This window comes from Oncorhynchus clarkii, chromosome 14 (assembly GCF_045791955.1).
Source record: "Oncorhynchus clarkii lewisi isolate Uvic-CL-2024 chromosome 14, UVic_Ocla_1.0, whole genome shotgun sequence".
Taxonomy (NCBI): domain Eukaryota; kingdom Metazoa; phylum Chordata; class Actinopteri; order Salmoniformes; family Salmonidae; genus Oncorhynchus; species Oncorhynchus clarkii.
Genome location: NC_092160.1, coordinates 15,228,878 through 15,256,783, shown reverse-complemented (window position 1 = coordinate 15,256,783; position 27,906 = coordinate 15,228,878). Strand labels below are relative to the sequence as shown.

The 27,906-nt window shown below is 40.9% G+C and overlaps 1 protein-coding gene across 1 annotated transcript in view; it reads right to left on the bottom strand.

Moving 5' to 3' along the window:
* Positions 1-14,043: 14,043 nt before the first annotated feature.
* Positions 14,044-27,906, bottom strand: part of LOC139366000 (gamma-aminobutyric acid receptor subunit alpha-2-like) — a 66,249-nt gene continuing 52,386 nt past the window's right edge. Inside the window, exons 8-9 of the mRNA XM_071103072.1 lie at positions 22,664-22,866; positions 14,044-14,656 (exon numbers count right to left, since the gene is read on the bottom strand). Coding sequence (XP_070959173.1) covers positions 14,348-14,656; positions 22,664-22,866 — 512 coding nt within the window. The 3' untranslated portion in view covers positions 14,044-14,347. The remainder of the gene's footprint in view (positions 14,657-22,663; positions 22,867-27,906) is intronic.

Here is a 27,906-nt window from a genome sequence, read left to right as displayed (position 1 = left end):
TGCTCTTGTTGTTTTACACAAGACTGACCCATAGGGAATTTCAGCTCTTAATAATGGACGGTTAATTGTAATTCTAATCTCAATTCAAGAGATATTCTATATCTACGCCTACACGTTCTCACTTATCATCCACTGGCAATATGAATGGTGACCATGTATCACTGATTGGTGACCCTGAAGCTACACTCTTAGAAAAAATGGTTCCAAACAGGTACTCTAGCTGTCTCCATAGGGGAACCTTTTTTGGTTCCAGGTAGAACTCTGTAGTATTCCATGCAGAACCCCCTGTGGAAAGGGCTCTACATGGAACCCAAAACAGTTCTACCTGGAACCAAAATGGGTTCTTCAAAGGGTTCTCCTATGGAGACAGCCGAAGTACCCTTTTTGTTCTAGACGGCACCTTTGTTTTATAACAGTGTATGATTGGTGACCATGTAGCTCTGATTGGTGGGTTTGACCTCAGCCTCCTTAATTCCTTCCTTCCAGAGAGTGACTGTAGGTTCCTCTGAGTGACTGGAGCTCTTCCAACTTGAAGTTGCAGACTGTACTGTTGGCATGGCAACTGCCAGGATTGTCAGTGACATGACTAGAATTTACATGAGCTTTGGTTTCCTGTTCTACGGATTATTAAAACCCCAAAAGAAAAGGATATCTTTGGATATAAGAGGTATTTTGTCTGAGGAACTTCAATGAATCAATGAACAATCGACAAATACATATGCATCTATCTATGTAGGCCTACTGATTATGGTTTAGATCAAAGAACTTGAGATAAATCCAGAGGATCATACTCACTAGAATATTCATTTTATATGGTGCATTATGGATGCCTAGCATTGTCAGGGAAACGGCCACTCTGCTAAGATCCTGTTTGGCTCTTCTCAGACAGCTGAGCATGGGCCATCTGGACTGTCTAGGCTCCAGAGATAGGCCCATCTGAACAGATAATGCCATCCATGCAAGATGCCAAGTCCAAAGGCATGTCAGCGATCATAGGCTCTTATGACCTTGGTCTTTCAAATCTGATGAAGATCGGGCCATATTTACTTCTCCCTTTTTAAAGGGATAGTTCAATTTAAAATGGTCCATCGTCATCATCCATTAGCAGTCGCTCAGACCTGTAAAACTGCATTATTGTGTTGTTTAAAATAAAATGTTTACCACAGTTATCAAAAAACAGCAATAGATCTAACTTTTAACAATAAGTGACTAAATGTGAATTATAATTACACCATTTTACACATGAAATGTGACTGTCCCATTTAAGTCTTGTCTTACAACTATTTCAGACACGGAGGGGCGTATAGAGTATACAGCATTCCATACAGAGCTCAGGAAGTTTATTAACCTTTACAGTGACAACTATATCAATCTTTTAGGATTTGTTATGACATGATGACAACCAACTGCTTTGGTGTAGCACACCCCAGTCACTGGTCAGTGACACAGAACTACACTTGACACGATTTGTTTTGTAATTCTGCATCATCTAGCATCCGCAGTGTAACATCCAAGTATGATTCAGGACAGGAATGGGCAATTCCTCGTGTGCCTGATTGGCAGTGGTGGAAAAAATACTCATTTGTCATACTTGAGTAAAAGTTAAGATACCTTAATAGAAAATGACTCAAGTAAAAGTGAAAGTCACCCAGTAAAATATTACCAAGTATTTGGTTTAAGTATCAAAAGTATAAACCATTTCAAATTCCTTATATTCAGCAAACCAGACGGCACATGTTTTTTTTGGGTTGACGGATAGCCAGGGGCACACTCCAACACTCAGACATCATTTACAAACAAAGCATTTGTGTTTAGTGATTCCGCCAGATCAGAGGCAGTAGATATGACCAGGGATGTTCTCTTGATAACTGTGTGAATTGCACAATTTCCTGTCAAAATGTAACGAGTACTTTTGGGTGGCAGGGAAAATGTATGGAGTAAAAAGTACATTATTTTCTCCTGAATGTAGTGAAGTAAAATAAAAAGTTGGCAAAAATATAAAAAGTACAGAAACTACTTAAGTAGTACTATAAAGTATTTGTACTTAAGTACTTTACACCACTGCTGATTGGTGTCAAACCTTTTCCGAGGGCAGTGGATGAATATGAGTTTTGGTTTTTGGTGTCGACATGGTGATTTAGTGGCAGGGATGCTCTTTGTACAGACAAGCTCTTCTTCATTGGTCATATTATTAGCCCATGTACTGTCAAGGGAAGCTTGGCTGTTAAAGGAAGATCCCTTCTTTCTATGGTTGTCAAGGAAACTGTTTAGAGGCTATTTTCTCCTCACATTTTTTTACAGAGAAAAAGACAGATTCTGAGGGCAGTTGACCTTCAGCAAACAAAAACACAGTGAAGGATTCATAATCTTACAAATCCATTTAATCTTGTGACATTATGTCATAATAACAGTAAATTGAAATGTTGTATGATATTATTTCCCCTCAACCCTACAGTTTAATTATAAGCCATGAGCTTTATTTTTATGCCTTGTATCGTGTTTATAACAGTTAAATCTGTGAAAGCAGGAAATACCTATCCATTTTTACCTTCAAAGACAAGACATGACATATTTTTACACAGTTGTTTTGTTCTAGCTAGCTTGTCAATGAAAAGATGTAGGTGTAACTATGTGATATTATCGTGAGTTACATATGTAAAGTAAAAAATATCAATTCCTATGGAAGGACACCTGCCAAGGAAGGTCACCCTGAAAGTAAAAGGTCATATTTAAATGAGAAAATGGCACAGCATGACCGAGGGGAAGTGTTTACATCGTCTTTGATAAGAATCCATTTGTGCTATTTTGAGGTCTCTTTCAGTTGAGACCTTTGATATCACCAGTTATGACATCTGTTCAGCCCCTGCTCTGGCCCAAGCATGCTGAACTAAGTAAGCCAGCAAATATTAGTCTGGCCAAGCTTGCAGAGTGGTGAAAAGCCTGCAGCACTTAAGACATATTCAGTCTACAACAGAATCCTTCTCAATTGTGGTGTGTACGCCGATTCCCGTGGAGCCACTGATGTATGAACAAAACAAGCAATTGTTTAATCCGCTCATGTAATCAAGCCCAGTTGTCCAGTGAAATTTCAGGCACTTATGGTAAACCTCTTTCACTCCAATAGTTCTGGGAGACGGGATTCCCCTGTGAGACTATAGGTGTCATCAGTTACCACAGAGTGTGACATGTACTGCTCTACTTCACAAATGAAATCACACCGCTCAATAAGGCTTCACACATTTGGGGGAAAAAAAGCATTGCTTCCAGGAATGTGATAGATGGATAGACAATGTGTGCATACTGCGAAATGCGGCGCCGGCGAAGCCAACCATGAGTGTGGAGAGTCTTCCGCCTCAGTAAGGCAGCCACTGAACCAGACATTACATGGCTTCGAGGATATTGTTATAAAGTCAGGATGTTCTTTGTGATTTCATAGTCAAAGATACTACAGACTGAGTTAGTAATGCGTGATAAAAATATCACTTCCCCCTCCGTTTGCTGCTACATCAAGAAATAGGTGAAAATGTCCCCATAAAGTTACATTGTGTCACGGTCTTCCTCCTCTTCATCTGAAGAGGAGAGGCGAGAAGGATCAGAGGACCAAAACACGGCGTGGTATGTGTTCATAGTGAATTTTAATAAAGAAAACACTGAACACTGCAACACTATACAAAAACAATAAACCAATGACGACCGTGAAGCTACAAATGAGACCTGTGCTGAACACAAGCCACTAACATAGACAATCACCCACAAACAAACAGTGAAACCCAGGCTACCTAAGTATGATTCTCAATCAGAGACAACTAATGACACCTGCCTCTGATTGAGAACCATACTAGGCCCGAAACATAGAAATCCCCAAATCATAGAAAATCAAACATAGACTGCCCACCCAACTCACGCCCTGACCATACTAAATAAATACAAAACAAAGGAAATAAAGGTCAGAACGTGACACATTGTCTTAGGCCATTTTATCATTATCCAAACTTTGGTAAATCATTCACAGATATTTTGTTCCATTTACACCCATATGGAGGACATCAAATTAGCAAACAACCAAGGAAAAGAGTGGTGATTTGCATGATGGGAGAGACATGTATTTCTAAAGAATCGCATCTAGCCATCAGGAGTCACTGAGGGTGGCAGCATGGGAGAATGACGATGAGAACCTGTCACGATGAAGCTTGGGGACGGTCACATATGCTAGGGCTCAACTTCCACTTATCATCGTCTCTTACCAAAGGGGAGAGCCAGATGGGGAGGCAGCCACTGAGTGACAGTGTGCATCGGTAATCATATCATGTAAACACAAGCCTTTCCTTAAAGCAAGCTAATTAAAAAATATATTTTCATAGTACTTAATATTACATATACAGTGCCTTGCGAAAGTATTCGGCCCCCTTGAACTTTGCGACCTTTTGCCTCATTTCAGGCTTCAAACATAAAGATATAAAACTGTATTTTTTTGTGAAGAATCAACAACAAGTGGGACACAATCATGAAGTGGAACGACATTTATTGGATATTTCAAACTTTTTTAACAAATCAAAAACTGAAAAATTGGGCGTGCAAAATTATTCAGCCCCCTTAAGTTAATACTTTGTAGCGCCACCTTTTGCTGCGATTACAGCTGTAAGTCGCTTGGGGTATGTCTCTATCAGTTTTGCACATCGAGAGACTGAAATGTTTTCCCATTCCTCCTTGCAAAACAGCTCGAGCTCAGTGAGGTTGGATGGAGAGCATTTGTGAACAGCAGTTTTCAGTTCTTTCCACAGATTCTCGATTGGATTCAGGTCTGGACTTTGACTTGGCCATTCTAACACCTGGATATGTTTATTTTTGAACCATTCCATTGTAGATTTTGCTTTATGTTTTGGATCATTGTCTTGTTGGAAGACAAATCTCCGTCCCAGTCTCAGGTCTTTTGCAGACTCCATCAGGTTTTCTTCCAGAATGGTCCTGTATTTGGCTCCATCCATCTTCCCATCAATTTTAACCATCTTCCCTGTCCCTGCTGAAGAAAAGCAGGCCCAAACCATGATGCTGCCACCACCATGTTTGACAGTGGGGATGGTGTGTTCAGGGTGATGAGCTGTGTTGCTTTTACGCCAAACATAACGTTTTGCATTGTTGCCAAAAAGTTCAATTTTGGTTTCATCTGACCAGAGCACCTTCTTCCACATGTTTGGTGTGTCTCCCAGGTGGCTTGTGGCAAACTTTAAACAATGCTTTTTATGGATATCTTTAAGAAATGGCTTTCTTCTTGCCACTCTTCCATAAAGGCCAGATTTGTGCAATATACGACTGATTGTTGTCCTATGGACAGAGTCTCCCACCTCAGCTGTAGATCTCTGCAGTTCATCCAGAGTGATCATGGGCCTCTTGGCTGCATCTCTGATCAGTCTTCTCCTTGTATGAGCTGAAAGTTTAGAGGGACGGCCAGGTCTTGGTAGATTTGCAGTGGTCTGATACTCCTTCCATTTTTGTATCCAAATCCGGCTTTAAACTTCTTCACAACAGTATCTCGGACCTGCCTGGTGTGTTCATTGTTCTTCATGATGCTCTCTGCGCTTTTAACGGACCTCTGAGACTATCACAGTGCAGGTGCATTTATACGGAGACTTGATTACACACAGGTGGATTGTATTTATCATCATTAGTCATTTAGGTCAACATTGGATCATTCAGAGATCCTCACTGAACTTCTGGAGAGAGTTTGCTGCACTGAAAGTAAAGGGGCTGAATAATTTTGCACGCCCAATTTTTCAGTTTTTGATTTGTTAAAAAAGTTTGAAATATCCAATAAATGTCGTTCCACTTCATGATTGTGTCCCACTTGTTGTTGATTCTTCACAAAAAAATACAGTTTTATATCTTTATGTTTGAAGCCTGAAATGTGGCAAAAGGTCGCAAAGCTCAAGGGGGCCGAATACTTTCGCAAGGCACTGTATATATATTTTTGCAACATTAAAATATTGTCCCATTTACATTGTAACATTTATTGACAGTCCCTAACTAGCCCCAGAGATAGGCTATCCAATGTCAAACCAACTTTGCCACAGTCACACACCAGCTGGCTGAAGCTAATTGGCAAAATAAGTTGGCAAGCACTAGCTACCCTAGGTGACTTCAAGACACAAGACCTGGTTAGACTGTTTCAAGTTATCTGGAAGGGTGAATGACTGTAACTGTGTACTGTTTTGGCAGAGTGAAAGTAAAAACACTTTCCACGTTCAAACACACACGAGACATTCAGATCAAAGCACACCTCCAAGACCCAGGCGCATTTCCTAATGAGGAGAATTGAAACCGAGGCTACATCAGGAAGTTCAGCCCCCCTTTCATAGAGAAGCTGTGGAGTGAAACCAAAAGACCAAATGTGTAATGAATTAATTGAAAACTTTACTCAGATATTCTATGTCTTTAGCTTGCATGTTACGAATCTCTTTTGGCCCGACAGTCTAGGGGGGGATGGTAGTGAGACCCGTAACATAACTCATGTAAATTATAATAGTGACAAAGTAAAAGTGAACGAAATAACCACGACAACCGAAATAATACCGTCAAACTCAGGGTTTATTATAAACACACGGTAATGGGGGGGGAGCAGGAAAAGGGGCTGAGCTGGACCCAAGGAAAGAAACAAATATGCAAAAACACCCCTAAGCTAGGCTAGCCTATTTCAACAACAGCTAACTAACTAACCAAAAATACAGTGGGTGGTCCGCCCAGTTCTAACTAGTGTGTTTTAACAAAGTTTACCTACGGGTAGTGTATGCCCATGGGCGACTTGTCTTGGTTTCCCCTTTTTCCCACCAGCAAACACCATAAACAAAAACAATACTCACAGGAGATGACAAAGTGATTTGGAGGTGCTCAAACAAAAGAAGAGGTTAATTATTACACAAAGAGCGAGATCTACATACATGGCATTTACAAAGAGATTGTGCTACTGAAATCTATCAAGAGCAGAGATCTACCAACATGTCATTACAAAGATTGAGCTCTCCTGAAATCTACAAAGAACAGCTATCTACCAATATGGCATTACAAAGATTGAGCTACTGAAATCTATCAAGAGCAGAGATCTACCAACATGTCATTACAAAGATTGAGCTCCTGAAATCTATATAGAACAGCTATCTACCAACATGCCATTACAAAGATTGAGCTCTTGAACAAACAAATGATGGGGTTTTTAAACCATGGGGAAGGAACTGTGATAGGGTAGGAAACAGGAGGAGGTGTGTCTTCTGATTGATGGGTTGATTGTTGACTGATTGGGGAGTAATGATTTTCACCTGTGAGGGGAGAAGGAGAGAAAAGAAACACACACAGGATACACACAGACACAGGATACCTGTATCCGTAACATTGCAGCTATGGAAAAAATGACAATTAGAGCTTTGTAGAAATTAGAATATGTTTGTGTAGGAATGTCGGGTGGATTTCTATTTACTCCTGCAAACTGTATGTCCCTAAACAATACATACTGTTCAGTATGTGCTATCTTAATTCGATGAGCAGGAAAATAATCCTGCAGCAACAGGATAAATCAAGTCTGGCATTTTAAAGTAGAAATTACGTTCCATAAGTACACAATGTTGAGAGAATTTCATCCATCGTCTTTAATGCGTTGACATTTCCAGATGAACCATGATGCGGAGTCTTTAAAACACCTAAAATAACCTGCACAGCACATTAGTCATTCTACCCCCATATCCAATCTGATGAGTAAAACCGTTTGGTAAACAGAGCAATCGTGGCAAGATCCCTGCTTTTGGCCCTGAAGTCATGTAACTGTAGCAAACACTGAGCATCGCATCCACACACTAATCCCCACATTTCTATAGGAACTTCAACCGTTACAGAGGCTCCACTGAAGTCTTCTTTTCACCTGTCTGCATGAATTACATATAGTTTGACAGATCACAACATGGAAAACAAATACAAATAATTACAGTAAACTTGGATTCCCATGAGATATCACAGTGGAACATCTAATTAAATCGATATGACTCATCGGACCAAGTTCTCAAATGATGTGATATAAACCTTTTAAGAATGATATTGGATTAGACTAGCTAGAGGTGATGACAGAGAGGAGAGCCACATTTTATCACATTTTACATAACACACTCTGGCTGATTGTGTTCCATACCATTATGTGAGGATGCGTCGTTATAAGAAGACATATTTTATGCTCTTTGCTCATATAAACACAATTTAATGGTGATTTGTTAGACAAACTTAATAACAAAACAATTGAAATGGTTCTCTCTGTCACCAATTTTGGTAATGTATAAGTCGTCATACAGTACACATGAACATTTACACTTCAATAGTTCATAATATATAAAAAACTCTTGAGACAAAATCTAACCTTTGAAGAATGCGTAAAGTGAATAACAAACATGACATGAAGATGAAGATGGTGCATGTTAATATTCAGTAAAGATAGGGCCTCCAGAGTGGTGCAGTGGTCTAAGACACTGCATCTGAGTGTGCCACTAGAGATTCTGGGTTCGAGTCCAGGGCCTCCCGGTCGCTCTGCCGCGACCGGGAGGCACATGGGGCGGCGCACAATTGGCCCAGCATCGTCCGGGTTACGGAAGATTTAGCCGGCAGAGATGTCCTTGTCTCATCGCACACTAGCGGAAGCCAGCCGCACCAATGTGTCGGAGGAAACAATGCATTGTGTCAAGAAGCAGTGCGGCTTGGTTAGGTTGTGTTTCGGAGGACGCACGGCTCTCGACCCTCACCTCTCCCGAGTCCGCACGGGAGTTGCAGCGATGAGACAAGACTGTAACTACTACCAATTGAGGTGAAAAAAAAGAAATATATATATTTTTTAAAATCTGTAAAGATTTGATAAACACATTCATAGTTAGTACTCTGAGTATGAGCTGACAGGAAAACCTCAGGGCCCTACAGTACATAACCATTAAAACACTAAGTTAATGATGAGCAGATTGGTAGAAAATGAACATATTTAACACAAACATATATATATATATATATAGATACATGATAACTTTATATAAAGGTAAACACATGTATTAATAGAGTGTACATACTGGTCCAATTTGACTTTGAAGCACATGTGGGTGTTTGGTCCATGATCAACCTGTGAAATATGGCTAAATTGATCTGAGGATTTAGAAGAAGGCAGCACCATTGTAGTCATCAAACAATGCATTGCATTGATTCCACTTCATACAAAGCAGGGGTTGGAACTGGTTCAGGGAACAAAGCCGGGAAAATAACAAAACATTTAGAGGAACAGAAACAGAACCGGGAACAATAGTAATCTATAATGTTCCATTATTTAAAATAACCATTAAAATAACCATTATTTTAAAAGCATGGGAACGGTAAAAAATGTAATTTTACGTTCAAAGCAATTTTTACATTCCTACAAAAAAACGTTAGCAACAGTCTGTGAAAAACGTTAGCAACAGACTGTAAAAAACGTTAGCAACAGACTGTGAAAGACTGTAAAAAACGCCAGCAACGGGCCGTAAAAAACGCCAGAAACATGCTGCAAAACGCCAGCAACAGGCCGTAAAAAACGGCAGCAACAGCGAGGGACACAGACCCCCTCAAAAACTAGTAGAGACACTACTGAGTGTTTGCCACCCCAGTTTATTTGAAACAGGTAATAAAGTTCTCTCTACAGTCCAATATGTATTTCATATACAGTGTGTTGTATTGGGGGCTATGTAGGGGGAGAGTAAAAAGCCAGCTACAGTCTGGACGACATAGTCCCCCTCCAAAACGAACCATATTTGTTTAGTAGAGACCCTACTGAGAATTTTCCACTCCACTTTAGCTGAGACAGGTAGTCAAGTTTTTCTCTACAGTCCAATATGTGTATTGCACAGCTGTTAATGGAATTGGTGGTAGGGTTCAGCAGCACTAAGTACAGTGCATTCAGAAAGTCTTCAGACCCCTTCACTTTTTCCACAATTTGTAACGTTACAGCCTTATTCTAAAATTGATTCAATCATTTTTTCCCTCATCAATCTACACTCAATACACCATAATGACAAAGCAAAAACATGTTTAGATTTTCTTTTGCAAATATATAAAAATAAAAGACTGATCACATTTACATAAGAATTCATACCCTTTACTCAGTACTTTGTTGAATCACCTTTGGCAGCGATTAAAGCCGCAAGTCCTTTTGGGTATGACGCTACAATCTTGCCACACCTGTATTTGGGGAGTTTCTCCCATTCTTTGAAGAAGCTCTCAAGCTCTGTCAGGCTGGATGGGGAGCGTCGCTGCACAGCTATTTTCAGGTCTCTCCAGAGATATTAGATTGGGTTCAAGTCCGGGCTCTGGCTGGGCCACTCAAGGTCATTCTGAGACTTGTCCCAAAGCCACTCCTGCGTTGTCTTGGCTGTGTGCTTAGGGTTGTTGTCCTGTTGGAAGGTGAATATTTGGCCCAGTCTGAGATCCTGCGCGCTCTGGAGCAGGTTTTCATCAAGGATCTCTGTACTTTGCTCTGTTCATCTTGCCCTCAATCCTGACTAGTCTCCCAGCCATGCTTCACCGTAGGGATGGTGCCAGGTTTCCTCCAGACGTGATGCTTAGCATTCAGCCCAAAATGTTCAATCTTGGTTTCATCAGACCAGAGAATCTTGTTTCTCATGGTCTGAGAGTCTTTAGGTGCCTTATGGCAAACTCCGTCTGGCCACTCTACCATAAAGTCCTGATTGGTGGAGTGCTGCAGAGAGAGTTGTCCTTCTGGAAGGTTCTCCCATCTCCACAGAGGAACTCTGGAGCTCTGTCAGAGTGACCATCAGGTACTTGGTCAGCTCCCTGACCAAGGCCCTTCTCCCCCGAATGCTTAGTTTGGCAAGAAGGCCAGCTTTAGGAAGAGTCTTGGTGGTTCCAAATTTCTTCCATTTAAGAATAATGGACGCCACTGTGTTTTTGGACCTTCAAAGCTACAGAAATGTTTGGTACCCTTGTCCAGATCTGTACCTCAACACAATACTGTCTCGGAGCTCTACAGACAATTCCTTAGACCCATTTGCTCTGACATGAACTGTAAACTGTGGGACCTTACATAGACATGTGTGTGCCTTTCCAAATTATGTCCAATCAATTGATTTGACAACAGGTGTACTCCAATCAAGTTTTAGAAACATCTCAAGGATGATCAATGGAAACAGGATGAAACTGATCTCAATTTCGAGGCTCATTGCAAAGGGTCTGAATAATTATGTAAATAAGGTTTCTGTTTTTTATTTGCAATAAATTCGCCTGTTTTCACTTTGTCATTATGGGTATTGTGTGTAGATTGAAGAAGAATAAATGTATTTAATCAATTTTAGAATAGGGCTGTAACGTAACCAAATTTGGAAAAAGTGAATGGGTCTTAATGCTTTCCGAATGCACTGTATTAAAGCATTTGCCCACACAAGACCACATTTATTTTTTACAGACTATTGGGTAATGACATTAACATATTTATATACATGTTATTAAAATTGCATTTATTTTAAATGTACAGTACCAGTCAAAAGTTTGGACACCTACTCATTCAAGGTTGTATTTATTTTAGACATCAAAACTATGAAATAACACACATGGAATCATGTAGTAACCAAAAAAAGTGTTAAACAAATCCAAATATATTTTAGATTTCTAGCCACCCTTTGCCTTGATGACAACTTTGCACAGTTTTGACATTCTCTCAACAAGCTTCACCTGCAATCCTTTTCCAATAGTCTTGAAGGAGTTTCCACATATGCTGAGCACTGGTTGGCTGCTGTTCCTTTACTCTGGGGTCCAACTCATCCCAAACCATCTCAATTGTGTTGAGGTCTGGTGATTATGGAGGCCAGGTCAGCTGATGCAGCACTCCATCACTCTCCTTGGTCAAATAGCCCTTACACAGCCTGGAGGTGTGTTGGGTCATTGTCCTGTTGATAAACAAATGTTAGTCCCACTAAGCGCAAACCAGATGGGATTGTGTATCGCTACAGAATGCTGTGGTAGCCATGCTGGTTAAGGGTGTCTTGAATTCTAAATAAATCACAGACAGTGTCACCAGCAAAGCAACCCCACACCATCACACCTCCTCCTCCATCCTTCACGGTGGGAAGCACAGATGCAGAGATCCTCCGTTCACATATTTTGCGTCTCACAAAGACTCGGCAGTTGGAACCAAAAATCTCACATTTGGACTCATCAGACCGAAGGACAGATTTCCACCGGTCTAATGTCCATTGCTCATGTTTCTTGGCCCAAGCAAGTCTCTTCATATTATTGGTGTACTAAAGTGGTTTCTTTGCAGCAAATCGACCATGAAGACCTGATTCACGCAGTCTCCTCTGAACAGTTGATGTTGAGATATGTCTGTTACTTGAACTCTGTGAAGCATTTATTTGGGCTGCAATTTCTGAGGCTGGTAACTCTAATGAACTTAACCTCTGCAGCAGAGGTAACTCTGGGTCTTCCTTTCCTGTGGCGGACCTCATGATAACCAGTTTCATCATAGAATTTGATGCTTTTTGCAACTGCACTTGAAGAAACGTTCAAAGTTCTTCAAATGTTCCGGATTAACTGACCTTCATGTCCTATATTAATGATGGACTGTCGTTTCTCTTTGTTTATTTGAGCTGTTCTTGACATAACTCTATTTGGTAAAAGACCAAGTCCATATTATCTTCTGTATACCCACCCTACCTTGTCACAACACAACTGATTGGCTCAAATGCATTAAGAAGGGAAGAAATTCCACAAATTCGCTTTTAACAAGGCACACCTGTTAATTGAAATGCATTCCAGGTGACTACCTCAAGAAGATGGTTGAGAGAATGTCAAGAGTGTGCAAAGCTGTCATCAATTCAAAGGGTGGCTACTTTGAAGAATATAAAATATATTTTGATTTGTTTAACACTTTTTTTTTTAGTTACTATATGATTCCATATGTTATTTCATAGTTTTGATGTGTTCACTATTATTCTACAATGCAGAAAATAGTCAAAATAATGAAAAACGCTGGAATGAGTAGGTTTGTCCAAACTTTTGACTGTTACTGTACATTATTTTCAACATCGCAGTATTTGTGCAAACTTTCATAATAAATCCTGTTACAAATAACAAAAACATTTACAGAAAATACATCAAATGATCAATGTATTTTTTCCTATGGTTGCAATGCTGTAAAACACTGCACTATTCCCAAAGTTTAGCATGTCTTTGCAGGGCGACTTTTTATATAATTTGTTTTTAAAGAGTTTTGTCTTCAGCATAATGATTTGTTGCTCGCAGAATGGAATTTTGGTTCCAACCCCTGTTTCAAAAGCAGTTCACCTATATATTTTTCATGACAAAAGAAGTTACAGAAGCTTATCAAGTTAGCATTCAGTTCTAGGTGCTCAATACAGGGCGGCAGGTAGGCTAGTAGTTAGAGCATTGGGCCAGTAACTGAAAGGTTGCTAGATCAAATCCCTGAGCTGACAAGGTAAAAATCTGTCGTTCTGATTGAGTAGCGTGTAAATGTGTGTGTGTAACGCATTGTCATGCTCTGGCACATAATATCGCCTTATCCAATACATGTATATCATAGAGGAAAGGTTACCAAATAAACCGCGCAGCAGATTATCATGCTGCAGTATTTCCCATGGTCTTTCTTTTGCACAGTTCAGTGCTGTTTTGTGTGAGGAAAATGGCACCTGCCTTCGACGTAGTATGTCTAAATAAAATAAAAAATGATAATAATCAACTTGAAACATTATTACACAGTATGGTTTGTTTTGCTTATGTTGATATTTTGTTTAACAACAATAAGTTACATTGCAATACAACAAAAGCATTCAACAAAAAAAAAGATGACTCTTTTTTTGCATTGGCTTGTATAGAAAAAGATAACTTCATACCATAAATGAGAAATCCCTGGTTAATGAGAAACATTCAATTGTTAGCCCACAAAAAAAGTTAACTTAAGATTTTTTTTTTTTTTAACTATTTAAAAAAAGTTTTGACTTAAATCTCTCGATTCTGCAAATAAACATCTCAAGGTTCCTTTTGTAGACTTTTCAAACATGTAAACATCACTGGTCAATAAAACCATAAGATTCACTGATTTACATAGCCAAACAAACAAGTCATGACTATAAATACATCTATATTTACAAAAGCAGTTGTTTCCAAAAGCACTGCAGAATGTGGTGTAGAAAAAACAGGACAGAGGGGGAGAGAAAGCAATCCAGGGCTTGTCTGACTTGTACCAACAAACCAAGAGTTAGCAGATACTGGTCATATTTGGTAAGTATTTTAGTTCCGTAATTCAGATGTATTACAATGGAGAAGGGAGAGACCTCTAGGTTGAGGGCACCATATCCTTTATATACGGTTCTCTGTTTAGGTACGTGGCCCAGTAGACTAAATTGAAGCTGCTAAACAGGACAGGGAACATAATCCTTGAAATCCTATCGATTTTGCTCACACTGTTGAAAGTCTTCTTTGGGTCTGCCTTGCCACCCACCTTGCCAACCGCCATGTTGGGGTCAACGGCGCCGCCCTTGGCGATGGTGGACAACCCAGAGTCCTTGGTGATGTTGGGCGCATAGTTGGCCACCGCCACGGCATACGCGTTGTTCTTCTTCATGGTGGAGGCCTTCTCTTTTTTCTGTGGAAGGAGCCAAAGTTAGTAGCTAGCAGTCGTCAGACGAACCTGTCACCTCCGGGCAGCATGTGTTCCAGACAGTCCTGGATGATGAATGCACCCGGGGGGGAGGGGGGGGGGGGGGATCTGAATGGGATCTGGGATAGGATAGTGCATCAATCTGAATGCAGAGAAGTGGTAACATGAAGGTTAGCCGGGCCTCCGATATGCTGTCAGGCAACACACTGTCAACACAAATTACTGTCACAGCTCACTCTGATGTCATTCATTCACTTGGCAATTTACAAGTTAAACATCTTTGTGAGGTCAGAAGGAGTATTTTATACACTGCTCAAAAAAATAAAGGGAACACTAAAATAACACATCCTAGATCTGAATGAATTAAATATTATTATTAAATACTTTTTTATTTACATAGTTGAATGTGCTGACAACAAAATCACACAAAAATTATCAATGGAAATCAAATTTATCAACCCATGGAGGTCTGGATTGGAGTCACACTCAAAATTAAAGTGGAAAACCACACTACAGGCTGATCCAACTTTGATGTAATGTCCCTAAAACAAGTCAAAATGAGGCTCAGTAGTGTGTGTGGCCTCCACGTGCCTGTATGACCTCCCTACAACGCCTGGGCATGCTCCTGATGAGGTGGCGGATGGTCTCCTGAGGGATCTCCTCCCAGACCTGGACTAAAGCATCCGCCAACTCCTGGACAGTCTGTGGTGCAACGTGGCTCCTGCAAGAGAGCAGGAGGATGGAGCGAGACATGATGTCCCAGATGTGCTCAATTGGATTCGGGTCTGGGGAACGGGCGGGCCAGTCCATTGCATCAATGCCTTCCTCTTGCAGGAACTGCTGACACACTCCAGCCACATGAGGTCTAGCATTGTCTTGCATTAGGAGGAACCCAGGGCCAACCGCACCAGCATATGGTCTCACAAGGGGTCTGAGGATCTCATCTCGGTACCTAATGGCAGTCAGGCTACCTCTGGCGAGCACATGGAGGGCTGTGCGGCCCCCCAAAGAAATGCCACCCCACACAATGACTGACCCACCGCCAAACCGGTCATGCTGGAGGATGTTGCAGGCAGCAGAACGTTCTCCACGGCGTCTCCAGACTCTTTCACGTCTGTCACATGTGCTCAGTGTGAACCTGCTTTCATCTGTGAAGAGCACATGGTGCCAGTGGCGAATTTGCCAATCTTGGTGTTCTCTGGCAAATGCCAAACATCCTGCACGGTGTTGGCCTGTAAGCACAACCCCCACCTGTGGACGTTGGGCCCTCATACCACCCTCATGGAGTCTGTTTCTGACCGTTTGAGCAGACACATGCTCATTTGTGGCCTGCTGGAGGTCATTTTGCAGGGCTCTGGCAGTGCTCCTCCTGCTCCTCCTTGCACAAAAGCGGAGATAGCGGTCCTGCTGCTGGGTTGTTGCCCTCCTACGGCCTCCTCCACGTCTCCTGATGTACTGGCCTGTCTCCTGGTAGCGCCTCCATGCTCTGGACACTACGCTGACAGACACAGCAAACCTTCTTGCCACAGCTCGCATTGATGTTCCATCCTGGATGAGCTGCACTACCTGAGCCTACCTGACTACCTGCATACTCACCAGACATGTCACCCATTGAGCATGTTTTGGATGCTCTGTATCATAGTGTACGACAGCGTGTTCCAGTTCCCGCCAATATCCAGTTACTTTGCACATCCATTGAAGAGGAGTGGGACAACATTCCACAGGCCACAATCAACAGTCTGATAAACTATGTGAAGGAGATTTGTTGTGCTGCATGAGGCAAATGGTGGTCACACCAGACATTGACTGGTTTTCTGAACCACGCCCCTAACTTGTTTCTGTTTTATGCATCTGTTGGTCACAGATACCTATCTGTATTCCCAGTCATGTGAAATCCATAACATTTATTACAATTGACTGATTTCCTTATATGAACTGTAACTCAGTTTTTGTAACTAATTGTTGCTTGTTTATATTTTTGTTCAGTGAAGTTCAAAAACCACACCTGTGCGGAAGCACCTGCTTTCAATATTGTTTCTATCCCTGGCAGTTACATGTATATGCTCTTTTGAAAATGAACAAATACATTCTGAAGGATGGGTTGAAACTAAGCACCAACCTTTCCACCTCAGCTTTTATGTTTTTTGTTGTTGTTGTCACGAACTGATTAACAAGGTGCAAAGTGTCTTTTCCCCATCAAAGTCGGATTCACTTCAAACGTATCTTCCCACACAGAAAGAGCTCTTATCACTCGATGGCTCTTTCACAGTTTCCCTCTCCTTTTTGTTATTTTTTTCCATCTCAACCCATTTATCCTGGCTATGCTTCATGGGGTCTTCCTCCCTGAACATTAACACATTTATCCTGGCTATGCTTCATGGGGTCTTCCTCCCTGAACATTTACCCATTTATCCTGGCTATGCTTCATGGGGTCTTCCTCCCTGAACATTTACCCATTTATCCTGGCTATGCTTCATGGGGTCTTCCTCTCTGAACATTTACCCATTTATCCTGGCTATGCTTCATGGGGTCTTCCTCCCTGAACATTTACCCATTTATCCTGGCTATGCTTCATGGGGTCTCCCTTCCTGAACATTAACACATTTATCCTGGCTATGCTTCATGTGGTCTTCCTCCCTGAACATTTACACATTTATCCTGGCTATGCTTCATGGTGTCTTTCTCCCTGAACATTTACCCATTTATCCTGGCTATGCTTCATGGGGTCTTCCTCCCTGAACATTTACACATTTATCCTGGCTATGCTTCATGGGGTCTTCCTCCCTGAACATTTACCCATTTATCCTGGCTATGATTCATGGGGTCTCCCTTCCTGAACATTAACACATTTATCCTGGCTATGCTTCATGTGGTCTCCCTCCCTGAACATTAACACATTTATCCTGGCTATGATTCATTGAGTTTTCCTCCCTGAACATCTACCCATTTATCCTGGCTATGATTCATGGGGTCTCCCTTCCTGAACATTTACCCATTTATCCTGGCTATGATTCATGGGGTCTTCCTCCCTGAACATTTACCCATTTATCCTGGCTATGATTCATGGGGTCTTCCTCCCTGAACATCTACCCATTTATCCTGGCTATGATTCATGGGGTCTCCCTTCCTGAACATTTACCCATTTATCCTGGCTATGATTCATGGGGTCTTCCTCCCTGAACATCTACCCATTTATCCTGGCTATGATTCATGGGGTCTCCCTTCCTGAACATTTACCCATTTATCCTGGCTATGATTCATGGGGTCTTCCTCCCTGAACATTTACACATTTATCCTGGCTATGATTCATGGGGTCTCCCTCCCTGAACATTAACACATTTATCCTGGCTATGATTCATGGGGTCTCCCTTCCTGAACATTTACCCATTTATCCTGGCTATGATTCATGGGGTCTTCCTCCCTGAACATTAACACATTTATCCTGGCTATGATTCATGGGGTCTCCCTCCCTGAACATTAACACATTTATCCTGGCTATGATTCATGGGGTCTCCCTCCCTGAACATTAACACATTTATCCTGGCTATGATTCATGGGGTCTCCCTTCCTGAACATTAACACATTTATCCTGGCTACGCTTCATGTGGTCTCCCTCCCTGAACATTAACACATTTATCCTGGCTATGATTCATGGGGTCTTCCTCCCTGAACATTTACCCATTTATCCTGGCTATGATTCATGGGGTCTCCCTTCCTGAACATTAACACATTTATCCTGGCTATGATTCATGTGGTCTCCCTCCCTGAACATTAACACATTTATCCTGGCTATGATTCATGGGGTCTTCCTCCCTGAACATCTACCCATTTATCCTGGCTATGATTCATGGGGTCTTCCTCTCTGAACATCTACCCATTTATCCTGGCTATGATTCATGTGGTCTCCCTCCCTGAACATTAACACATTTATCCTGGCTATGATTCATGGGGTCTTCCTCCCTGAACATCTACCCATTTATCCTGGCTATGCTTCATGGGGTCTTCCTCCCTGAACATTTACACATTTATCCTGGCTATGATTCATGTGGTCTCCCTCCCTGAACATTAACACATTTATCCTGGCTATGCTTCATGGGGTCTTCCTCCCTGAACATCTACCCATTTATCCTGGCTATGCTTCATGGGGTCTCCCTCCCTGAACATTAACACATTTATCCTGGCTATGCTTCATGTGGTCTCCCTCCCTGAACATTTACCCATTTATCCTGGCTATGATTCATGGGGTCTCCCTTCCTGAACATTAACACATTTATCCTGGCTACGCTTCATGTGGTCTCCCTCCCTGAACATTAACACTTTTATCCTGGCTATGCTTCATGGGGTACCAATTTACTCTCCCTCTCTGAACATTTAAGTAAAATATGCTGTGACCTTTTGTGTTTGTATCGCCACATTCATTTGTCTGATCTGGCACCTGCTTGGTTTAAGAAAGTATTCATAGACCTTGACTTATTACACATTTTGTTGTGTTACCACCTGATCTTTTAAAAATCACACAATGCCCCTTAATGACAACTTAAAGTGAAAAGATATATTCAGTACCAGTCAAACATTTGGACACCTACTCATTCAAGGGTTTTCTTTATTTTTTACTATTTTCTACATTGTAGAAAAAATTGAAGACATCAAAACTACGAAATAACACATATGGAATCATGTAGTAACCAAAAAAGTGTTAAATAAATCAAAATATATTTTAGATTTTAGATTACTCAAAGTAGCCACCCTTTGCCTTGATGACAACTTTGCACACTCTTGGCATTCTCTCAACCAGCTACAGATGGAATGCTTTTCCAACAGTCTTGAAGGAGTTCCCACACATGCTGGTCACTTGTTGGCTGCTTTACCTTAACTCTGCGGTCCTTAACTCAAACAAGGAGAATGATGGAGTGCTGCATCAGATGACCTGGCCTCCACAATCATCCAACCTCAACCCAATTGAGATGGTTTGGGTTGAGGTCGGGTGATTGTGGAGGCCAGGTCATCTGATGCAGCACTCCATTACCTTCCTTCTTGGTCAAATAGCCCTTACACAGCCTGGAGGTGTGTTGGGTCATTGTCCTGTTGAAAAACAAATGATGGCCCCACTAAATGCAATCCAGATAGGATGGCGTCTCGCTGCAGAATGCTGTGGTAGCCATGCTGGTTAAGTGTGCCTTGAATTCTAAATAAATCACAGACAGTGTCATCTGCAAGGCAACCCCACACCATCACACCTCCTTCTCCATGGTGGGAACCACACATGTGGAGATCATCCGTTCACCTACACAAAGACACGGCGGTTGGAATAAAACATCTAAAATTTGGACTCATCAGATCCAAAGGACAGATTTCCACCAGTCTAATGTCCATTGCTTGTGTTTCTTGGCCCAAGCAATTGTCTTCTTATTGGTGTCCTTTATCAAATCAAAGTTTATTTGTCACGTGCGCCGAATACAACCGGTGTAGACCTTACAGTGAAATGCTTACTTACAGGCTCTAACCAATAGTGCGGAGAAAAAAAAGTGTGTGTGTGTGTGTAGGTAAGTAAAGAAATTTATTGAGGTAGTATGTACATGTGGGTATGGTTAAAGTGACTATGCATATATGATGAACAGAGAGTAGCAGTAGTGTAAAAAAAGGGGTTGGCGGGTGGAGGGACACAATGCAGACAGCCCGGTTAGCCAATGTGCGTGAGCACTGGTTGGTCGGGCCAATTGAGGTAGTATGTACATGAATGTATAGTTAAAGTAGTGGTTTCTTTGCAGCAATTCAACCATGAAGGCCTGACTCACGCAATCTCCTCTGAGGAGCTGATGTTGAGATGTGTCTGTTACTTGAACTCTGTGAAGCATTTATTTGGGCTGCAGTTTCTGAGGCTGGTAACTCTAATGAACTTATCCTCTGCAGGAGAGGTAACTCTGGGTCTTCCTTTCCTGTGGCGGTCCTCATGAGAGCCAGGTTCATCATAGCACTTGTTGGTTTTTGCGACTGCACTTCAAGACACGTTAAAAGTTCTTGAAATGTTCCAGATTGACTGACCTTCATGTTTTAAATTAATGATGGACTGTCATTTCTCTTTGCTTATTTGAGCTGTTCTTGCCATAATATGGACCTGGTATTTGACCAAATAGGGCATTATTCTGTATACCACCCTACCTTGTCACCACACAACTGATTGGCTCAAATGCATTAAGAAGGGAAGAAATTCCACAAATTCATTTTTAACAAGGCACACCTGTTAATTTAAATGCAATCCAGGTGACTACCTCAAGAAGCTGATTGAGAGAATGCCAAGAGTGTGCAAAGCTGTCATCAAGGCAAATGGTGGCTACTTTGAAGAATCTCAAATGTAAAATATATTTTGATTTGTTTAACACTTTTCTGGTTTCTACATGATTCCACATGTGTTATTTCATAGTTTCAATGTCTTCACTATTATTTTACAATGTAGAAAATAGTACAAATAAAGAAAAACCCTTGAATGGGGTGTGTCCAAACATTGACTGTTACTGCAAGTATTCACACCACTGATTCAATACTTTGTAGAAGAACCTTTGGCAGCAATTACAGCTGTCAGTCTTTCTGGTTAAGTCTGTAAGAGCTCTCCACACCTGGATTTGGCAACATCTGCCCATTATTCTTTTCACAATGTTTCAAGCTCTGTCAAATTGGTTGTTGATCATCGCTAGACAACCATTTACAGGTTTTGCCATAGATTTTCAATTAGATTTAAGTCAAAACTGTAACTCGACCACTCAGGAACATTCACTGTCTTCTTGGTAAGCAACTCCAGTGTAGATTTGGCCTTGTGTTTTAGGTTATTGTCCTGCAGAAAGGTGAATTAATCACCCAGTGTCTGGTGGAAAGCAGACTGAACCAGGTTTTCCCCTCGGATGTTGACTGTGCTTAGCTCAATTCCGTTTATTTTTTTATCCTGAGAAAACTCCCCAGTGCTTAACGATTAGAAGCATACTCATAACTAATGATGCAGCCACCACTGTGCTTGAAAATATGGAGAGTGGTACTTAGTCAGTCGTGTGTTGTATTGTATTTTCCCCTAATATAACACTTTGTATTAAGGACAAAAAGTTAATTGTAATGCCAATTTATTTTTTCCAGTATTACCTCAGTGCCTTGTTGAAAACAGGATGCATGTTTTGGATTTTTTTTTTCCTGTACAGGCTTCCTTTTCACTCTGTCAATTAAGTAAGTTTTGTAGAGTAACTACAGTGTTATTGATCCATACTCAGTTCTCCTATCACAGCCATTAAACTCTGTAACTGTCTTAAAGTCACCACTGACCTCATGGTCAGAGGTTTCCATCCACTCTGGCAACTGAGTTAGGAAGGACACGTGTATCTTTGTAGTGACTGGGTGTATTGAAACACCATCCAGAGTATAATTAACAACTTCACCATGCTCAAAGGGATATTCTTACTTTTTACCAATAGGTTCACTATTTGACTGAGGGACCTGACAGATGATGGTGTAGGGTACAGAGATGAGGTAGCCATTCAAAAATCATGTTAAACACTATTATTGTACACAGAGTCCATGTAACTTATGTGACTTGTTATGCAAATGTTTTACTTTCACTCTTGAACTTATTTACACTTGCCATAACAAAAGGGTTGAATACTTATTGACTATTTTTTATTATACAAATATAATTCCACTTTGACATTATGGGATACTGTGTGTAGGCCAGTGTAACAACGACTTGGAAAAAGTCACGGGATGTGAATACATTCTGAAGTCACTGTATGTATACATTCATACATATGCAGATGGTCTTCCAGGTACAGCACTGCCTGTGGCTATCGAACAGGAAATGACCTGAATGCTGATGCAAACACAACACATGCAAAGGACACCGGGTTGAAAATCATATGGATATGGGTTGGCCACCTTCAAAACAAACAGATCACCATATTCTATCTCTTAAAATGCTGCCTTTTAGGCCATCGGAGGGTGTTATGCTTCCATTACCTTGTCATTCACAATGCTCTTCCCATCCCAGGCCCAGCTGCGCTTTGTGAAGTAGTTGACGGTGGCAAACTCGATAAGGGCAGAGAAGACAAAGGCGTAGCAGACAGCGATGAACCAGTCCATGGCCGTGGCGTAGGCCACCTTGGGGAGGGAGTTACGAGCACTTATACTCAGGGTGGTCATTGTCAGGACAGTGGTTACACCTAGGGGAACAGCAAACAGTTTCAGCTTGGTCAGTTCCCTTTGATTATCATTCAATTATTTAAGTACCTTATCAACAGATACCATGTACAGCCAAATAATTACATTTGGGTTAGCAAAGTAGTTTAGGTGTATAGTAATGACACGGTATAGCGCAGACTTAAAAGTGAAATGTTACTGTTTTATGTCATTTAGGAGAATGCATAACTTAACATGTACCAACAAATGCTTTACTGTAACATCAAAGCAAGATGACATTTAGGATGCTCCAGTGTTACAGGAAAAGCCTGGGGCACAACTTGAATTCATAAGGAGATATATAGGCACATTATTTGATTTATTTCCCATCTAATCAATGGAAGATGGGATTAAAAGGACAGGCTACAACACCAAGAGCCAACAGGTAGGCTGCAATTTAATAATCTGAATGGTGTTGTTGTTATTTACTGTAGGATTTGGAAGGGGAGAAAGTGGACAGTTAAAGTTATGTAGACTAAGTTAGCCTAGCTAACGTTAAATAGCTCATCTTGGTTTGATCAGTGGGGAACCATCGGGGCCTTGAAGGCCTAAGGATTTATAGAAATAGATAAATAAAATATATTATAAAAAAAACATTTAAATTTCTATTTCACAATATTGTAATCATTTTCTGATTTAATCTCTTCAGTTTGTGTTAGAAAGAGAATGGTTAATACTGAATAGAAACAAATATCCAATCAGAATATTCTTTAGTGGTATCTGGATAGAAACATTGAACCTGCTCAGCCAGCCATTGGCTCGGCCTTTAGAAGCTGGACAGCTTTACCATTGTATTACAGCAGAATTTTGGAGTGATAGTGGAATGAACATAGGGCTGTGGCGGTCACAAAATTTTATCAGCTGGCGATTGTCAAGCAAATAACTGTCGGTCTCACGTAATTGACCATTCGTTAATTAACACATTTAGCATCTCCTGGCTTCCACATGTTAAAAAGTCTAATAAATCCATGTAATTTCAAATCAAATCAAGTTTTATTGGTCACATACACATACACTACCTACTCATTCAAGGGTGTTCCTTTATATTTACTATTTTCTTCATTGTAGAATAATAGAAGACATCAAAACTATGAAATAACACATGTGGAATCATGTAGTAACCAAAAAAGTGTTAAACAAATCAAAATATATTTTATATTTGAGATTCTTCTTCACCCTTTGCCTTGATGACAGTTTTGCACACTCTTGATATTCTCTCAACCAGCTTCACCTGGAATGCTTTTCCAATAGTCTTGAAGGAGTTCCCACACATGCTGAACACTTGATTGCTTTTCCTTCATTCTGCAGTCCAACTCATCTCAAACCATCTCAATTTGGTTGAGGTCGGGGGATTGTGGAGGCCAGGTCATCTGATGCAGCACTCCATCACTCTCCTTCTTGGTAAAATAGCCCTTACACAGCATGGAGGCGTGTTGGGCCATTGTTCTGTTGAAAAACAAGTGATAGTCCCACTAAGCACAATCCAGAAGGGATGGCGTATCGCGGCAGAATGTTGTGGTATACATGCTGGTTAAGTGTGCCTTGATTTCTAAATGTCACCAGCAAAGCACCCCCACACCATAACACCTCCTCCTCCTTGCTTTACGGTGGGAAATACACATGCAGAGATCATCTGTTCACCCACATTGCGTCTCACAACGACATGGCGGCTGGAACCAAAAATCGCACATTTGGACATCAAGACCAAAGGACAAATTTCCACCGGTCTAATGTCCATTGCTCGTGTTTCTTGGCTCAAGCAAGTCTCTTTTTCCTGTTGGGTGTGCTTTAGTAGTGGTTTATTTGCAGCAATTAGACCATGAAGGCCTGATTCACGCAGTTTCCTCTGAACAGTTGATGTTGAGATGTCTGTTACTTGAACTCTGTGAATCATTTATTTGGGCTGCAATTTCTGGAGGCTGGTAACTCTAAACTTAACCTCTGCATCAGAGGTAACTCTGGGTCTTCCATTCCTGTGGCGGTCCTCATGAGAGCCAATTTCGTCATAGCGCTTGATGGTTTTTGCATCTGCACTTGGAGAAACTTTAAAAGTTCTTGAAATTTTTCAGTTTTGACTGACCTTCATGTTTTAAAGTAATGATGCACGGTCGTTTCTCTTTGTTTATTTGAGCTGTTCTTGCCATAATATGGACTTGGTATTTTACCAAATAGGGCTATCTTCTGTATACCCCACCTACCTTGTCACAACACAACTGATTGGCTCAAATGCATTAAGAAGGAAAGAAATTCCACAACTTAACTTTTAAGAAGGCACACCTGTTGATTGAAATGCATTCCAGGTGACTACCTCATGAAGCTGGTTGAGAGAATGCCAAGAGTGTGCGAAGCTGTCATCAAGGCAAATGGTGTCTATTTGAAGAATCTCAAATGTATTTTGATTTGTTTAACACTTTTTGGTTACTACTGTACATGATTCCACATGTGTTAGTTCATAGTTTCGATGTCTTCACTATTATTCTACAATGTAGAAAATATTAAAAATAAAGAAAAACCCTTGAATGAGTAGGTGTTCTAAAACCTTTGTCCGGTAGTGTATGTCAGTTAAGCTTCACACCCCTTGTAAATCAGATTAATGTGATGAATTTTAAGATGTTATTATGCCACTTAATTTGTAATACAAATCTTATCAAAACCTAAAGGCCAATGGGCTAGGCTACGTGATAGGCTAATATTGTCACCCATCAGACTATTCTTGATTTAATCTTGTCTTTACATACACTAAATAATATGTGTAAAATTTGTTTTGATTTAGATTGGACCATTATCATGCTCCTGTTGCAAAACAGGGGCAGCAGGGAAAAATACATCTAATCTATGCACTTAAATAGCTAATTGAGGACACTTTTCCCGTGGTTCATTTTCATGCCAGCCAGGTAGGCTGTTGTAAAGATAAACAATGCGCTTAATATTAGTAAAGTTCAGAAATAAATATAGTAGGCCTAGCCTATTGAAAACTGATGGATTCTCCTATTTTTAGTAGAGGCCATCACTCTGTTTTCTCGAGCAATTGCACAGCATATAGAAATGTTGCACAACATGAGCACATGGGCTCTCATGAAGTGTTTGATTAGATTTTCGAACACATTTTCACTGATGTCAGAGTGATTAGAGGGAAAATAGAGTGCTGAGTACCAGGCAGTTAGCAAGTTTGGTAGGCTACTGATGACCACCAGCAGCATCAGAGCTTGGAGAAGTCTAATTACCGTGACTAAACAGTCATGACTTGTGACTGCCAGTGTGGCGGTAATACAGTCCCCGCAACAGCCCTAAATGAACCAGTTACATTTTGACTTGCAATGGGTGGGACCATTTATTTTTTAAAGTGACGTGTCTAGGCCTCACTACTGAGAGTGCAAGAGGTAATGAATTCATAATACAGAATATCAGTGGGTGGCGGCAATACACTAATAATCTGCCATAAAATATTGAAGAAGAAAGGGGTGCATTATAAAATAATCAGTGCCGCTAGTTGCGTTAGCTAGCTTGTGTTGTAGTAGTGTTACAAAGGTGACAACATCTGTAGCAGCTGTTCAAGGTGGACTTCAAGGTGGATGTTGCTAATTTGTTATAGATTAACTTTCAAACTTCCTTTACAAATGTCAATCATCTGGTTAGTGGCACTGTTTTTTGTTGCAGCTCGCTTATTGTGAGATACCGCTTTGAAAATAATAACTGAAACATTATTGCATTTAAACTTTAAATCACCGGTTAGGGTGATGAACGTGATAAAATATATTTGCAATGGGAATTAATAGCTGGTTTGTTAATTTCATTTTGGAAATTAAATGGTTGTGCTTTTGTATTGTTATGATTTTATGGGGCCTACTCCAGTGAATGGGCTGCTTATTCTTTAACATTATTTGATGCTGTGTGTGACTGCTGTCTCTGCGTTTCATCAAAACGGGCTCTCTTTCAGCACCATGGAACGCACAGGTATTAGGGTGCTGTCCTTTCAGCACCATGGAATGCACAGGTATTAGGGTTGCTGTCCTTTCAGCACCATGGAACGCACAGGTATTAGGGTTGCTGTCCTTTCAGCACCATGGAATGCACAGGTATTAGGGTTGCTGTCCTTTCAGCACCATGGAACGCACAGGTATTTCAGCACCATGGAACGCACAGGGTATTAGGGTCGCTGTCCTTTCAGCACCATGGAACGCACAGGTATTAGGGTCACTGTCCTTTCAGCGCGATGAGCCTGTCACCTTTGATTTGACACTGTTGTCACCATTGGCGATAGTGGTGTTGGCTACAATAGGTTGTGTAAACGGTGCTTTATTTTATGATGTGTGTCACATGCCGGTTCTGTCTGTGTGTATGGGAGCCCAAAAAGCGGCCAGGCTCTTTAGGCTCTTCCTTCTGTTTTTCAGTTAGACATTTTTTCTTAACGTTAAGGATCCCAATTTTGTTTATACGTTTTAATATTTAGGAGTTAACACTCCTAATTGCAACATATGGTGCATTTGGTTTCTTGTAAGTAAAATACCATGTAAACTACTCGGTACCGGTGCCACCTGTATATAGCCTCGTAATTCTTATTGTGTTACTTTTTATTATTTTAGCCTACTTGGTAAATATTTTCTTCTTATTGAACTGCACTGTTGGTTAAGGGCTGGTAAGTAAGCATTTGTTGTATTTGGCGCATGCGGCAAATAAAGTTTGATTTGATGTCTTCTACCTGAACAGTTCACCTTGTATGTCAATGGTGACATTTTTCAAAATGTTCCTTTATTTAACTAGGCAAGTCAGTTAAGAACAAATTCTTATTTTCAATGACAGCCTAGGAACAGTGGGTTAACTGCCTGTTCAGGGGCAGAACGACAGATTTGTACCTTGTCAGCTCGGGGATTTGATCTTGCAACCTTCCGGTTACTAGTCCAACGCTCTAACCACAAGGTTACCTTAACCGCTAGGCTACATTAATCGATGACACAAAATATATCAAAATAAATAACCATACTTATCTCAAATTTTCTCATGACACATTTGCGCCTGATGTTTTG